This window comes from Rhipicephalus sanguineus, chromosome 10 (genome assembly GCF_013339695.2).
Source record: "Rhipicephalus sanguineus isolate Rsan-2018 chromosome 10, BIME_Rsan_1.4, whole genome shotgun sequence".
In the NCBI taxonomy this organism is placed as follows: domain Eukaryota; kingdom Metazoa; phylum Arthropoda; class Arachnida; order Ixodida; family Ixodidae; genus Rhipicephalus; species Rhipicephalus sanguineus.
In genome coordinates, this window is record NC_051185.1 from 10,887,422 (window position 1) to 10,904,471 (window position 17,050).

The 17,050-nt window shown below is 47.6% G+C and overlaps 1 protein-coding gene across 1 annotated transcript in view; it reads left to right on the forward strand.

The window, feature by feature from the left end:
• The first annotated feature begins 6,976 nt into the window (after positions 1–6,976).
• LOC119407023 (transcription factor glial cells missing 2) overlaps positions 6,977–17,050 on the forward strand; it is a 31,762-nt gene continuing 21,688 nt past the window's right edge. The window contains exons 1-3 of the mRNA XM_037673848.2: positions 6,977–7,110; positions 12,699–12,948; positions 13,947–14,167. Of these exons, the coding sequence (XP_037529776.1) occupies positions 7,039–7,110; positions 12,699–12,948; positions 13,947–14,167 (543 nt within the window). The 5' untranslated portion in view covers positions 6,977–7,038. The remainder of the gene's footprint in view (positions 7,111–12,698; positions 12,949–13,946; positions 14,168–17,050) is intronic.

The window sequence follows — 17,050 nt, forward strand, 5'->3', positions numbered from 1 at the left end:
CGTTGCTTGCGTTCATGCGTAACTCTCTTTCGTATCACATGCGCTACGTCAATAGAATTTGAGGTCTACGGATGTTCTGCGCATGTGCGGCATGATATGTGTTTCCATGGAAACATGAAGCCGTGTCAACCATTGTGTGGTGTGTGTATAGTAAAAGAGGGCGCGAGACTGAGTGGAACATATGTCGAAAAGCGCATAAGAAAAAGTTTATATCCGCGGGTTTCGTGAAGTTTCATTTCGGGTGAGTGAGTGAGTGAGTGAGTGAGTGAGTGAGTGAGTGAGTGAGTGAGTGAGTGAGTGAGTGAGTGAGTGAGTGAGTGAGTGAGTGAGTGAGTGAGACAAATTACGTTTGACGGGAAGATTATTCTCGGTCAAAATATATATATATATATATATATATATATATATATATACCGATTTTAATAAGTACCTTCAGACTGCAATTCGTTGCTGAAAATAATTACCCAAAGCAATATGTATTTAATCATAATAACACTGCTGTTCCAGTCATGTACGCTGAAGTCGTGTTGTGCGTCCTATGGAATTCATGACTAAAAGGCTTGTTGTGGACCAGTACGCATGCCGAGGGCCTTCTTAACGCTGCGCCTTACAGCTTTCGGCATTTTAGCTAAAGTATACTTGAGAGAAACAAAAAGCGATAAAGAATGAAGGAAAGACAGAGAGGATAACTGGACTTTGTCCATTTTGCTACCTTAAAAATGAGGAAATGAGGAGCAGGGTAAAATTAAGAGATAAAGTGTCTTTAAACAACGTGAGCTCGCACGCTGAGTAGAAAAACGGACGCATGATACACCCATCCCGACGGGACTTCGCAAATTAAGCATCTTTAACCAATGACCAGGTTTAATTATATCCACATAATATTGATTATTAGAACACGTTGTGAAATGTGAGAAGGTTTTTTTAAGCATAAAATATTTTTGCCCGTTACAACGCAGATTCATGAAAGGCGTGTCGACCGCTACTCAGCTAGTGACTATCATTTATGACTATTTCAGCGTACATTGACTTTTCTTGATAACTGGGGCACAATTTCTTCCAAGATTTCACAATCGGATGTGACAGAATACAGGAAGGTAAGATTATTGTATGAAATGGGCAAAATCCAACTTATGAAAATAACAAAAAAATAAAAATTAGCGCAACTTGCACTAAGTCGTGCAAGGTTGTGTCACAGCAGATCTGGTGGGCACCTAGCTGGTCCTAGCTTGGCTAGGCTACTACCCTCTCACCTGTCTCTTTCCCAACTCTTGCTGTACTATACTATACATGGCTATATAATTACTATCTTCTATCTTTTGTTTGTATCTGTGTCTTTCCATCTATTTCTCTCTGCCTATTTCTTTCTCTGTCTTTCTATCTATTTATCTCTTTCTTTTTCTTTCTCTCTCTGTACTCGTTCTCTCCTCCTCATTTCCCTCTTCTTCACCCTCACATCTGTCCTCCTCACCATAACTTCCCTTTCCCACCCCTTACTATACTATACTATATTATAGCATACTATATTACACTACACTATACCATACCACACTATACCATACTATATACTATACTATACTATACTATACTATACTATACTATACTATACTATACTATACTATACTATACTATACTATACTATACTATACTATACTATACAAGACTATGCTATGAGCTGCTAGCGTGCCTGGATAGCCGAGTGGTTACGACGGTTCGGATCGTGGGGACACGGGTTCAAATCTCGCCTCGCCAAAAATGGCTCTCTTCTCTATCTTTATTCCTCTTTCTTTCTCTCTGTACTCGTTCTCTCGCCCATCAGAGTTATCGCATCCCACGCCGAACAAATCGGCGCATGTGTTTTGGGAGCGAAGCAGAAGAGGAAGACGATAAAGAAGAGGACGAAGAGAGTGCGCGCCGCTTCATGATGACGATAATTTCCTATCTACGACACACGGCAAACCTCGACCATTACAGCTCTGCTGTACAAAAACAGAATATGCAAATGCTATACACGATGCCGTTTCACAAGTTCTAACCACAGGCCATGGATTTAAGGCTGTTCACTTTTTTGGGATACAGCGTGTAAATCACTTAGTAAGTGCTGTATCGAACTGTCGCAAATAAGTTTCATGCGGGGTATTGTATTATTTTGAAGACTATCAATCAGAAAGTTGGCAATGATTACATGCAGCGATCAATTTCACTAATCGAAGGCTGGTGCGAAGAGCGCTTTATGCATTTTAGCAATGACAAAACTGTAGTCGTAATTGAATGCGAAATGCCAGCTGTAAACACGAAGGACACACACACAGAAAAAGAAGCAGGCAGGACAAAGCTGGACTAATTCAACTGAATTTTTTTTGCAGAAAAAAGACATTTAAAGACATCCGTCAATCATGCGGCGTATACGCGAGAGTCATCATGAAACTCACAAACATAACACGACGCAAAAACATAATCTAATGCATTTAACTGCATTTAAGCTGGATAGTGATAGGGCATTTAATCTGGATTTATAGCTGGCTTCTCATTTTCTGTCATTTATACAAACTGGCCCAACTCTGGCCATTGCTGTACTCATATACAATTACACGCCAAAGGAATCATCTTTTATTTCAAGACAAACTTCGATATATCCAGGGCAAGGGAATTGCCAAACAAAATTATTTCAAAGCTAGTCGGGGAATCGTTGTGGCCTGTCGCCTATTTCAGACATTTTATCGTATCGCTGATTTTACGGTAGTATTCAACCCATCTAGACACTTACAGCACAGGGTAATTGGTTTTCGCACTAAGGACGCCTATGTTGAAAACGTTAGCGAATATTGAAACTTTTCATCTTCCACGTTAATACATGCATGGAACTGAACAATACAGTCTCTACATATATTGGTCTCGTTTTAGGATGCCAGACCGATGACTCAGTAGCACTCCTCGTCAACCACAACAAAAAGACGCCGTAAAAATCTTAGACGCCACTGCAAGATGGCGCAGAAAAGCCGTAGTGATGATGTCGCCACCGGTTTTTCTTTTCTGCAGCGTGCATTTGAGCTCATGAAGTCTCTACACGTGATGAGAATAAATTGCGCCCAACATTCTGAAAGTGTAACCTACATTAACTTAATACTGGAGTTCCAATTCAGAACATTTGTCGAGACTGAACGATCGACCTTCGCCTGGAAAGGTTCTCTCGGTACCTCTGCCTTCAACTCAACTTCTGTGAGATACTCTAAGGGTCATTGCAAAATTTCTGCACGAAAGTGGTATTGATTTGTGACATCTAATAAACTTCGCTGCCCATGCTCATTCGAACCATCATGTATACAACTGCGTCGTCATCACCGCATTCTCTTATCTATCGCTCCGATTTCTCATGCCTAAGTTTGAGTATATAGATGGTTGGAATTTCTATCCACTCCGAAATTTCTATAGTTTTTATATGAGATAATTATGATAAAACGTTATTCGTCCAAGCAAGCTAGTTATCTCCTTTCATCCATGATGGGAAGCCTCCTCATTCGACGAAGTTGTGGGGCTATAGCCGCCCTTCGAGCCCTGTTCACATGAACTAGCAAACCCTTAGACTTCTAACGGGAATAATTTTTCTATTCTGATTATAAAGGGCTTCTAAACCACTCCGAGTTCAAAGACGAGAGAGTTGTTTCTCTTTCGTCTTCACTAGACTTCCTGCGGGTACTATCTCCTCCTCGCTATACTTATTTCTTCACAAAACACGTGAACAACGTCAACTCTAAGCATGGAGCCTATCGGGTTTTGGCACTTTTCGGCACGCTGTTACCTCCGCTTGAGCAGTCGAAATCACAAAAACGAAGAGAAATCACTCGATCAAGCGAGGCAGTCATGTGAGAAACGGTAGAACGGGCGTGCGACTGCATGACAAAGCATGGTAAGAGGCAATTCGCAACTGATATCTCTCGCACATGGACCAATCGAGAGCTTATAGACCTATGACGTCACCCGAACAGTCTGCCGGCGTCACGAAATGTGCCGAAAAGGCGGGAAACGCTGCAGAATAGAATAATGCGCTCGTTGTTTGTATATTGAGATGTTGTTTAGGGGCCCCTTAGGAGAACTTATCATACGTTTCTCGCTCAAACCTGGCGTTCGGCTCTCCTCGAACCTAGCCTTTGTTCGACGTCCAGGCGCACGTCCCAGACTCCGTAGCGGCAGTACCATACCCCGAGGCGTTGTCGTGATCGCAGCCACGGCGGCTCCTTCCCTCTTTCCCTCCAATAACCGTGAATCAAACCTGGCGAGCACATCGGCCCCGGTGTGCCTTGCCGAGACGCCGCGTTGCTAATATCGCTAATATGCCTTCGTGACGCGCCACCGAACCCATCCTGCAGCAACGCGCGCGGCGCGGACTTGTGCTGCCGTCGAGGAATGCTTTCGCCCCAACTGGAATCGGTCCTTCCCCGACAGTCGCATGCACGAGGGTCTCTCGCATTACTGCCGTCCGCGTATAACTACACCTTGTATATATAAGCACGTCCCGACGCCACAACAAAGCAAAAATGAGCGGCATTTATATACCGACCGACACGACGCGCCTTCACAAACGGCAAGGCCGTGCAATTTAAGAGAAAGAATCGAAGCCACAGATAGAAGGGATCGGAGGAATTAGGGGGGGGGGGTGAAATATACCCGTGCGACGGGCCACCGCAGCGGGTTTAGACGTCGCAAACTAGATCGTGTGCATCGACGGGAGACGACTCCATGGTGTTCGGGTCACGCGTGCGAAGCTCGTGATACCGATACCTCGCTGTGTAGTGCATGCGAAGCAGGCATGCGTGGCCTTCACTCTATTACAGCGCATTACTCGCTGGCATCCCATGGCCCAGCCATCTTTTCGGATCGTTTTCCACGCTGTCTTGAGGGGACGATCTAGAGCAGCACGCCGAAGAAGCATCGCGAGTGAGCGTGCCCATTGTGTTGCGCCACGGAGTCCAGAAGAACGTGCGAGCAGGATATGCTCGCTGTCGCGACGGAAATTATCACGTTCGTCGGAAGCCCGCCGGATTTAATCACTGCTCGTGCGTGGAGGATCGAACGTGTCTGTATGGCTGCCATTGAAACGTGTTGGCCAAGGCAGCAGCCTGTAGGCGCTCGTTGGCGAGACAGCGGCACACAATGGATAATAAAAACCTTAAAATGGTGCTAGTAGCGGTGGTGTGGTGGTAGTAGTGGTGGTGTGGTGGTAGTAGTAGTAGCGGTGGTGGTGGTAGCGGGGAGACCAGAGGAAAGAATCGACCACCACCACTACACACTACTACTACTACTACTACTACTACTACTACTACTACTACTACTACTACTACTACTACTACTACTACTACTACTACCAATACTACTACTATCACTGCTACTACTGCTGCTGCTGCTGCTACTACTACTACTACTACTATTACAACTACTATCACTACCACTAATACTATTACTAGTACTACTACCACGACTGCTATCACTGCTGCTACTGCTACTACTACTACTACTACCACCACTACCACCATTACTAATATTCCCACGACTACTAAAACTGCTACTACTACTGCTGCTGCTGCCAGCTACTACTACTACTACTACTACTACTACTACTACCACCACCACCACCACCACTACTAATACTACCACTACTACCACGACTACTATCACTACTACTACTGCCACTATTACCATTACTGTTACTGCTACCACTAGAACTACTACTATTACAACTGCTTGCAATGGAATAAAAACGAAGATGCGAATGGGCTTCGCAGCATGTCGATTTCAAAAAGGCGAGTTTGATACGCTGATATATTCGCGTGTACTTCTAAACATCTGACAAAGCAGCAACTGCCTCTATGAAGAGACGTTCCATTTTCGTGTTATAAGCGATTGGTATGAAAGAGGGATCGACCACTTCTTAACAGCAGAGCTGTTTATGCCAGCCGTCGGTTGTAACCCGCGAACAGAAAACTATCATCATCACTAACCGGCACGCGCTATCTTCGTCCTCCTCTTCAACTTCTGCTTCGCATAGAACACTTGCGCCAATTTGTCCAACGTGGGATGGAATAACTCTGACGGGTGAGAGAACGAGTACAGGGAGAGATAAAGAAAGTGAGAGAGAAATTCTTGGTGAAAAAAAAAGTTCTCGACGAGGCGGGATACGAACCCGCGTACCCTCGATCCGAAGGCGAGCATCGTAACCACTCGGCTATCCAGGCACGCTAGCAGAGCATAACTTAGCCTTGTGTAGTATAGTATACCTAGAGGGTGGGGAAGGGAAGCGAGGATGAGGAGGAGAAAAAGGAGGAGGGGAGAGAGTAAAGCATAGCATAGAAAGAGAACGAGAGAGAAAGAAAGGAAAGAAAAAAAAAACAGAAAGACAAAGGAACGCAGAAAGAGAGAGAATCAAAGAGAGAGGTAGAAATATATAGTCAAAAAGAGAAAGAAAGATAGAAGTAGCGAGAAATAGAAAGAAATATATATATAGACAGAAAGAAAGAAATAGAAATAAACAGACAAAGAAGACGTAGAAAAAATAGAAGACAGAGAAAGAAGGAAAGAGATCTAGAAACTAAGAGAAAAATAAAGAGGAACAAAGAATATTATTTTTTAACCATTTAACATTCTTCGAATAAGATTTTAATCTACGCATTCTTGGCCCATCCCCCAGAGTGGGTACGTGCCATAGAACAAGAAGGAAAAACAAACAAACAAACAAACAAACAAACAAACAAACAAACAAACAAACAAGAAGGCCGCCTTGCTCCGCACTTCCTTCAGGCTTCGCACCACTAATGCGAAGCTTACTTAATTGTTTCCTTCGAAGAATGAGATATATGTAGAGGACTGCCTCATAATAAGACCTCATTGGTGCTCAGTGTGCAGGCAGGTCATCCCGGTGGTCCCCATCGGCAGCGGTGTTGACGCCGAGCGTTCACCGTCGAGTTGTTGCAGCGCAGTGGTGGCAGCGACACGAGTAGGCCACCGGCGGCACCAGCAGCCACCACGGGTCATCGGGGCGCGGCCATGGTCCAGGCCTGCAGTGCTGGGCCGGGCCACCAGGCTGACTGGGACATCAACGATAGCCACGTGCCCAAGGTGCGTGTTACTCCTCGCTTATGCATCCGGTATACATCTGCGGCACGTGCACGCGGTATGACACCTCCTAGCCACGCCACTGCTTCCAACGAATCGGCTTCAATCTGTTTACCGTCCGTGGCATCCGTCACGAGAGGACGCGGTCTTCATCGTTTAGTCGATGAAAGGCGCATACGTGTGGACGCCCACTGCGCGTGTCGGTTCGAAGTCCCTATCTACCACAGGTCATGACTGCATGGCTGCAGTCGACCTGTTGAATGGTGCGAGAATACACTATTCTGGGCCAAGTACAGTCGCCAGGCCACCCGGATAATGAGAATAAAATTTTAGCGGTGACACACCCGTTGAATTATTTACTACAATAAAAACGAGGCAATATTTTATCTCGCATAACGAGTCCTAAACCGTTTATGTACCGCATGTTGTTGCTTGCCAAGGAGGTGGCGGGGCTAGCAAAGCTGCAGATGTGCATCTTTCTTCCCGTTATCCTCTCGATAACAATTGCTGGGGTGTTACGCAAAACCACAATATGATTATGAGGGACGCCGTAGCGGAGGGCTCCAGAATTCTTGACCACCTGGTGTTCTTCAACGGGCACCTGTATCTAAGCACTCGGGCCTTTAGCATTTTCCCGCTATGGAAAAGCAGCCGCCGCGGTCGGGCTTCGATCACGCGACCTTCGGGTCAGTAGTCGAGCACCATAACCACTAGACCACCGTGGCGGGTCGTATATCCTCTCCATAGCAAGTACATTTTATTGCGTACTGCTGTATGCAAGACGAAAAAAGAAGGACAACAGGACAGGCGCTTGTCCTTGTACTGCTGTCTCTTGTGCTGCTGCACTCATGCGGTGAAATAAGCCAAATCTCAAATATGCAGCGAGCAATTAGCGTAGCGAATAAAAGGCAAACAGACTCCGAGAGTACTCGCCCCGTGCGGCAGTCCTTTCCCGACAAACATTAATTTACTCTCACGGCATGCAGTGGTCTTCCTGGGCGCATTTCGGCTTCGCACTCTTCATCTCGCTTCGCACTCGAACCGCGGCAGCTCTCCTGCGGCGCCTCGAGTGAAAACCAGAAGCGCGAGACGGTCTCGGCGCGCCCCGGCTTCTCGAAGACCTTAGCAGAGGCGCGATGAGCGGCGCACCCAACCCGTCGTCGTCGGTGGCAACGCGTCGGCGGCGTGGCCCCCAAGCGCGCGTGTGTGTCCAGGGGTGGCCCGAGCGCGTAATGGACGACGCCGCTGTCGACAACCGGTCGTTACGTATGCGTGTGTGTGCCTGTACACACGCGCCGCGCGCCCGGCTGCGGAGCGGTGTGTACCGACCTCCGAGTTCTTCTACGGCGGCAATCGCCGCGGCGGCTGCAGGAGAAGTCAGCAGGACCACTATGGGCGCGACCGCGACAGCCAGCTGAGCTTGACCACTGACCGCAGGAGCAGCAAAGCGGCGGCAACGCGCGCAATGATAGCACCCGTCGCTTCACGCTTAGGCTTAGCTGTCTCGCGCGTTCCAAAACAGACGAGAACGCGGCTACCTCGCGCTGTCCTCCCCCGAACCATACGGAGGCGGGAGGAGATGTTATGACGCGTTGATTCTGTGGTCTAAAAGAGGGAGCGGGATTTAAGTACCATTCCGAAAGGGTGCACGGGGCACGTCACTCAGCGCCATGACAAGCAGGAGGAACTGAGCTGGATGCTGACGGTCGTGGGGCGAGCTACACAAGAGCGGAGAGCGCGCGCACTCTCATTCTGCATGGTACTTTGCGTTCGGCTTGTGTATCGGAGGATTCTGGGAACACCTAGGAAGGAAAAAAAAAAAAAAAAATGTACGACCATTTCACGCGCGGATGCACTCCGTATGTTCCCGCGATAACATGGTGCTGTAAGTTGTGTATGGCGAGAGACAGCGCGTAGTGCGTTCGAGAGATTGGTGCACGCTCCTCGGCTTTCAACGCGAACTTTAGACACGCTCTTTGGCTTTGCCGAAGCGGGATACCGCCTTGGAAATCGTGGCTTCGGTTTCCGCGCACGAGTTTTGCTGTGACGTTGCAAACAATCGTTTTGAAAACATGCGGAGTTGTTCTTCGCCACGACGTAGTGTACTTTGTATCTACAAGGCCAAGCAACCTAAAATCATCTGGAAACAAAGTTTTATTTATTTTTTCTCGGCAGCATTTCTCGGAGAATAATTCTGTGCCGTATGCAGAATGCAGTAGTGGGTATCTTGTCTTCACAGTCACCGCTAACAACAACCTCGTCGAAAGAGTTATAGGAATCAAAACAGGAGAAAGTGCCTCAGATAAGGCACTTTCTCCTGTTTTGATTCCTATAACGTGTATCCATCTGTCGGCTCCCTTCTTGACCTTCGTCGAAAGAGTAGGCACACAAGAGGAAGCGTGTTTAAAGCAGTAAATTGCGCACTTAGCCCTTCGCAATTGTTAGCCAACACTAGCCTAGATAAGGTTACATGTTGCGGTACTTGTAGTGACCTACTTTATTTCTGCACCGACCGTAGGGTACAATTACTTGATGTCCTGCTTTATTTCTTCGCCGACTGTATGTTATGGCTCACTGTTACGATGGGCCGCTATGCATGTTTAGTTACAACAACTGTACTGCCGTTTTCCTTCTGCAGTAATACGTCACTGTCACATGTCTTCATTGTCACACAAGACCCCAAGTATTCCCACGGACCGTAACGTTAACTCATGGAGGGATGGACGCACTTTTTTCTGGAGAGAAGTAGCCAAGAATGCTTAAAATGTCGGCAGTGATAAGAAGCGCCGGCGCACAGCGAAGTTCGATGTGACTGTGAATGCGAACGTATATACGACCGCCCAGTCTGCGCAAACCCCAGTGGAGGGATCAGCGCGCCGAAGTTTGCGTGAACGCTTGTCGACGATTCTGCCATTGCTTATGGCGCCTCCTATTGGACCCTTCTGTCCGCGCCACTGATGGCGCGATTCCCATCGCGCGGACCCCATACACATTGTTCTGATCCGCCGCCACCGTTGGCGCCGCGGTGGGCGCTCCCTGCTTCTGCGCACAATGGTGTCTGACCCCGTCAACCTTGGTCCTTTCCACACTGCTCCCCTTCACACTTCGCATTGCCTTATGTAGGTTTAGCGATTGAAGTACCGGTCCGTAATCCCGCGTTCCGATCGTGCGATGAAATCACCCGGCAGCTTCGTTTTGCGTCACTGCGGGACGAAGGGAGGTGACGTTAAGCGACAACTTGGTTGGACACCGCGATAGCCTGGAAATAGACGGTGACATTGGGAGCGTAACAGAAGCTTGCTCGCCAGAACGCTTACATGTGTGTGTTTTTTTTAAGGTTCCAACGAATTCTTAAACTTCGCATAGGGAAAGAGAGAGAGAGAGAAATAAACTTTTGTTTTCCTGAAAGAGTATTCCTCAAGACGCGGTCTAGAAGCTCCATACGACGGCTCCATACAAGGACACCCCATATATACACATGAGCACCCCAACTTAGCACGCTTTTAAACTACAACTGCTGAAACGCGGGAGACCAAGCCTTCATCTGACGACCCGGACTAGCAGCGTAATCCTGCTGCAAAGATCGCAATGAACTCAGCCTTTTCCTTCTTCTATTCCCTCGTGTTTCCTGTCTGAGACTCCATAAATGCCTATTTTGCTTTATACCAAAATAAGCATATGTAAGTGATTATACAACTGCTACCCTCTGAGTAGTGATAGCATCAAGGTTGTTTCTGTTGCTGAAAATGAAGGCGCTGGTTCGAGCCATAAAAGCCGCATTTAGAATGAATGAAAACGCGAAAACGACGGTGTACGTTAAAAACCTCCGGTGGCTAACGTCACGGCGTCCCTCATAACCTTACATAGGTAGGTAAGATCTGATGAAGCAATCAATGATTCACATAATTCGCGTACTGTTGGGACAGCCGAATTAAGATGTGTTACAAAAGGACGACGAGCATGGCAATGACATGAATATAATGATCTAGCAAGTACCATATTACTGCTAAACAAACGGCAAGAAACACTTTCCTATATAAGGTCGTCTAATGTGAGCCAGTGAAGGCGGTTAAAATCACTATCCCTGCTTCACGTGCTCTTGTGCCCTTTTCAAAGCTGAATTTCTGATTCGTGTTGGATTACCTTTTCTGGCTGCTGTAAATCCGTCTATTGTAAATCCATCTATTGACTACATTGCCACAATTTAAAGCGCATTGAATCGAGCGAACATCTCAGAGAACAGAAAAGGTGGGGCTGAGGGATCCACAGTTTGCAAACACTGTGCTATCTGTCCAGTGCCATTCTATATATATGAACTCGCACTCTGCGACGGGTTTTGTCGTGCACAGAGACCCATATCCGATGATAACTGTGCGTTTGACAGGGAGCTTTCGTCAAAGCCGTCATACATTCAAAGAGATAAGTCGTCGACTTCAGAAGAGTGCCAGCGTCAAGTCGGTTAAAAAAAGTAAAAAAAGAAAGCCATGTCTGTTATCAGTCCGATCGGCACGATTTCTGCGTTCCACACATCTCACCGTTCCGGGTCATCTATCGATCCATTGAGGTTGTTGGCAAACTTGACGCATCGTTCATTTTTTTATCTGCAGCCGCAATCTGCCGAGCGCTTTGTCGGCTGTCAACCGGCTTTGCCTTCCTTGACGTTGATTTGACTGGAAGGATCAAGATTGCGTTGGGTATAGCAGTGAATGCGTGTTAGTAGACGAGTAGTAAAAAAACTCAAGCGCTGTGGTCACATTCATAGTTATCAGTTGCAGACGCGTGTAGAGAGAGAGCTATGGACTGCATTGACATTTTTTGTAAAAATTAATCGTAGTTTGTAGAGCCTCACAGTTACTTGTGTCACAGCGCGATGATGCGACTCTAGAGCACGCGCCCGTACATAACCTTCGCACAATGACGTTTGTCTTGCGCCCTCAATGTGAAAATGCGCAAATCCACAAAAGTGCTGCTGCGGTTCTTCAGATGCGCCAGTGTGCATGACGTCATGAGATGGGTCAATTTCATTCAGCCTAGTTCACCTTGCCGCTTTACCTTTGAAGTGTAATGACACTTCATCGAACAAAGAATTCCACTGGGGCCAACGCTTCGGCAGAAGACTTGTTCTTGTCAGACCAGTCCCATTGTCGAAACGTTTATTTAATTAAATAAAAATAAAACGAGGTATCGTTCCCACCATTTTCTGCTAGCTGCTACCACCTTTCACCTAGTTATTAGTAAAAGAAAATTTAAAAAATGGACTTGTCGAAACCTTGCCGCCAACTATATTCCATGTTCAACGACTTCACGTCACTTCAAGCTCCCACATTATACTGATCTGCCGTTCCTATGTGCAATTTCTCTCTCTCTCTTTGCTAATGTATTTTGAATTAATTAATTGATAACTGTTTCATCGCACAATGTCCAAAAGGAAATGCACACAAAACTAGGTAGAACACTAGCCTTTTTGGCTAGTATTTGGTCCAATACAAACAGAGCATTGTACACGTATATTTTGAATGTAAACAGTTATCTCGCTACCTTTTTGCCTTTTGGTATACCCTATACATGAGTAAACATGCAATGCGTGGCAGGTGAGCCACTTCGACGACTACCAGGAGTGGGCGGACGGCCACTGCCGCTACGTGTACCGGCCCGACTGCGAGGAGGCCCGGAGGCACGCGTCGGGCTGGGCCATGCGCAACACCAACAACCACAACGTGCACATCCTCAAGAAGTCCTGCCTGGGCGTGCTCGTGTGCAGCCTGCGGTGCGCGTCCGAAGGTGGACACCGCGTCCACCTGAGGCCCGCCATTTGCGACAAGGCGCGCAAGAAGCAGCAGGGTATGTGCACTTAAAAAGGGTACAGCCAACCGTAACTAATGCACTTAGGTGCAATGCTGAAGCCAGAACTAGCGGAAATGGTTTGTTCTGTTGGAAATTTTGCAACCGATTTTCCCAATAGAAACGATGCACTTGCGATCGAACCGAGACAAATCTACCGTTACCTACGGTGTAGTTTCTCTCTCATAATGTCGCTTCATGTTTATGCCATATTTGTCAGCGCGGTTCCAAAAAATGGCAAGACGAAGTAGGTGGTATCACATGTCTATATGTTAAGCCGTGTGTGATTTTTTACGGGAAACAAAAAGAATAGAATGTTAAGTTTATGTACAATTTCACTGTTTCAACCTATTGGCTTCTTAAATTTTTGTTTATTTATTTATTTTTATTTTCTTTACTTCTATTTTTTGAAAATCTGGATTGTACCAGTGAATTTATTTTTAAACCATCCATTCCTAAACATATTCGGACTGTAAAACAATCTTATTTCTAAAATAAGGTACCACCCGTTTCATGGCCGATCCCCCGCGGTGGGTTGGGCCAAGTAGCTGAGGATCAACCAACCGACCACTGCAACATTGCACATAGAGCTTTAATCTGGGACAAAAGTTTCGAAACAGCCAATGAAAAAGAAAAAAATCTTTTCTCTGGTATGCATCGCTAAAGCAGCCCACAAAAGACTCAGTCACGCACACGTAAGAAAGACCCAAACACAAGCGCTGGACTGCAACTCTGTTTGCGTCATTTTTATGCGTGCGTGATTTTGTCTTTCGTGTGCTGCTTCATTAATATCATGGTTCACCAACTAGCCCATGAGCATATATTAAGCTACTTTGCATATTTGAGTCGTAGAGGACCTTCTTCAAAGCGTGAACACGTCGCTTTATTGCCCTACTTTTTATGAAAATCAGCTCGCGAACGTGCTGAAATAAAAACTACCTAAATCGGCCATGCTTGCAGTATTGCATAAGAAATACACGATTAATATCATGACGCAGGCAAACCATGTCCAAACCGTCGCTGCCCTGGCCGGCTAGAGGTGCAGCCGTGTCGAGGCCACTGCGGATACCCGGTGACACACTTCTGGCGCCACACTGAACAGGCGGTGTTCTTCCAGGCTAAGGGTCTGCACGACCACCCGCCACCCGAACCCAAAGCGACCGCCGAGGCTCGCCGAGCGCTCAGGGCAAAGCGCGCGGGACTCCCCGAGTCCACCAAGGTGACACGTCGGTCTTTTGATAATCCTTTAGTTTCAGTGTTGATATGATGATGATGATGATGATGATGATATATGGCGCTTTACGACGCAAGGGCCACTGATGGCCAAATAGCGCCAGGACATGATACATGATGGGAACAATGGTGATGTTAAGTAGATGTATGAGGGTCTAAAGTTCTTCGCACTAAAGGTGCGTAAAACATATAGATATAGTTGTTAAAATCATGACAGTGACGTGAAATGTGCGTGATGCGAATGAGTGACGAGTGGTCGTGGCAATAAAACTATGGGACTATGGAATTAGCACGAATGCCTCGTCAATGACCTTGTGTCTAAGGATTTCGGAAGATATGCCTCGCTGCTATGACTACAACTACTCCGCATGTGCCTACTCGCATAGGCAGCGTGCGTTCCGCGAACACTCGATGACTTCTCTATTGAGATTCGTTCTTCACGCTCATGAAGTTCTTCGCACCAATATGCAAGTCCACTTGGAATAAGAAAACAAACAACGTCATCTCATTACCCTCCCCCTTCTTGACTTTCCAGAAATACTTTCGGCCAAAGTGTGACTGTTATAAAGACGCAGTGAGTTGAACAGCTCAGGTCGCCTTAGCACTCGCAAGCCTTTCTAAAAACACGTGTCATTACGGTGCAAGCGTCCATTATGGCGATTTTCGGACGGCGCCACAACCTCGAAGGAGATCGTCTTCAACTCGGTGTGCAGTAATGATGACCTGGCCGGCGGATATCGACCGGCGCATGACCTCCGCTCAAAGTGGGCAAAGGGCGCCGCCGCCGTCCGTGCAGAAGACCTGTCCTGGACGGGCGAGGGGCAGTCAGTTGGCGCCGGTGCAGAACATCGCGCGCGAGCAACTTTCGAAAGCCACGGCGGCGGTGGCCCGATGGGCGCAGCTGCTTCGGTCACCTCGAGTATATTACTTCGCCTCGGCAAATTACGTGCAGCATTGCGAAAGCTACCGCAACCAGTGCTGAGGCAGTCGGCCGGATTGCGATAGACGACATGCGTTATTGGAGCAGGGAAAGTTTTCTTGGCACAACACTCTCACCACAATAGTGACACCTGAAACTCTTTAAAAAGAGCGTCTGTCTTCCCTTCCCTCTACTTTGCATGTATACCATTGACACGTACTGTACGCGCTTGATGACCCGTTGCGGGTAAAGAGACGTACAGTGTCATGTTTTGTCGCATGAGTGAACGCTTCGCGATCGTCCAATAGTATTTCAGGACAGTTTCCCAGTTCGCCAGTTTTTCAATGCGTGTGCTTCGCACAATATATGGCAAGTTCGGGCACACGTAATAATACGTGCGTGAGTATACGTGACAGTTTCCGTTTTCGGGGCTTTCAGTCGCCGATCTCGCTCGTTCATGACCACAGGTTAGATCGACTAGTAAGGTGTAACATTAAGTGTAACATTCTTTCAGCTACTCGGATCGCAACTTATTTCACTGTTCGAGAATGAAATGCCTCATTTGCGTTTCATCCGTAATTGAAAGACCATACGTCTGCCAAGCCGGAACATAACATGAACAATGCGCACTCTAAGACGTGGACCTTTCCAGGGCTTCTAAGGAAAGGCGTGAAGTCGGTGCGGGCGATACTGGAGGACAGACGCACACATTACAACCGCGCTGCGTACTTTTGTACGAAGCAGCCCTTCTGCCCTCTGGGTCCAAGTGTTCTGTGGTTCCGGAACACAACACAAACAATTACTTACTCTATTACGTCGACTTCTGCAGAGGTTTCTTAGACGAGACATGGAGTCGGTGCTAGATTGACTACAGTACAGAGGTACACGTGACAACTGCGTCGGGTACTTCTGTACGAGGCAGTCCCGTCTGTCCTCTGGATCCACACGCTCTGCAATGCTGCACGATTTTAGCGAGACGAACGCATATATAAGGTCTCCACCGCAGCGTATTTTGTTGCCGCTTGGAAGCTGCGGCAACGAGCCCGTCTCCGTTCGTCGAGCGATCGGCGCGGTGGCCGGCCGAGCTCCATTTGTCAGGAGGCGGGAGGACAGCGGAGGCGCGCAGAGGGGGGCGCAGGCGACGCGCAAACAAGCGCCCATTTGCCTCTCAAACGGAGCGGCTCCCGTTGAAAAATGACCGCCTTCCCATTCCCGGTATAAACGGCCGCGTCTCGGCTCCCTCCTTGTCTTCGCCGAATAGGCAAGACCGAAAACGTCGTCGTCAGTCGATCACTCGGCCTTACCTGCCGACGAGCCGCCACTCACGCTTCTCCTTCTCCACATCCTCCTCGTGGCCACCACTCACGCCTGTTGCGTTGCAGAAGCGGTGCGCGGGGTTCATGACGAAACTGGGCAGCGAGGACAACAACAACAATAAGAAGAGACGGAGAGAGAGAAAGAAGAAGCAAGGAAAGGCGGGGAGGTTAACCGGACGAACGTCCGGTTTGCTACCCTGCACTGGGGAAAGTGATAGAGGAGCGAAAAGAGCAACAGAAGAAAAGAGAGGTATATATAGACAGAATCATAAGCACATTTGTGGGAGCACATTGTCTACAGGCGGTCGCACAGACCTGTTCATGGTATTTCAGTAGCGCTTTCATTTTTTTTTCTACGCCTTCGAGGCACATGTCCATGGTCCTAGAATCTTGGTTGCCGGAAATGGTATCGAGTCCAGTTCAGAAGCATCCGGAGCGGACATCGCTGAGTGTCATGACGAGCGCAGCTGCACAGGACGTGTTCGACTGTCTCTTCGGTTCCGCATGAGTCGCATGTAGAAGTGCCCGCCATTCCGATGCGAAACGAGTACGCCTTTGCGAATGCAACACCAATCCGAAGGCGGCATAATACCGTCGAAATTCGCGATGGTAGTTGTAGCTGCAGCGAAGGATC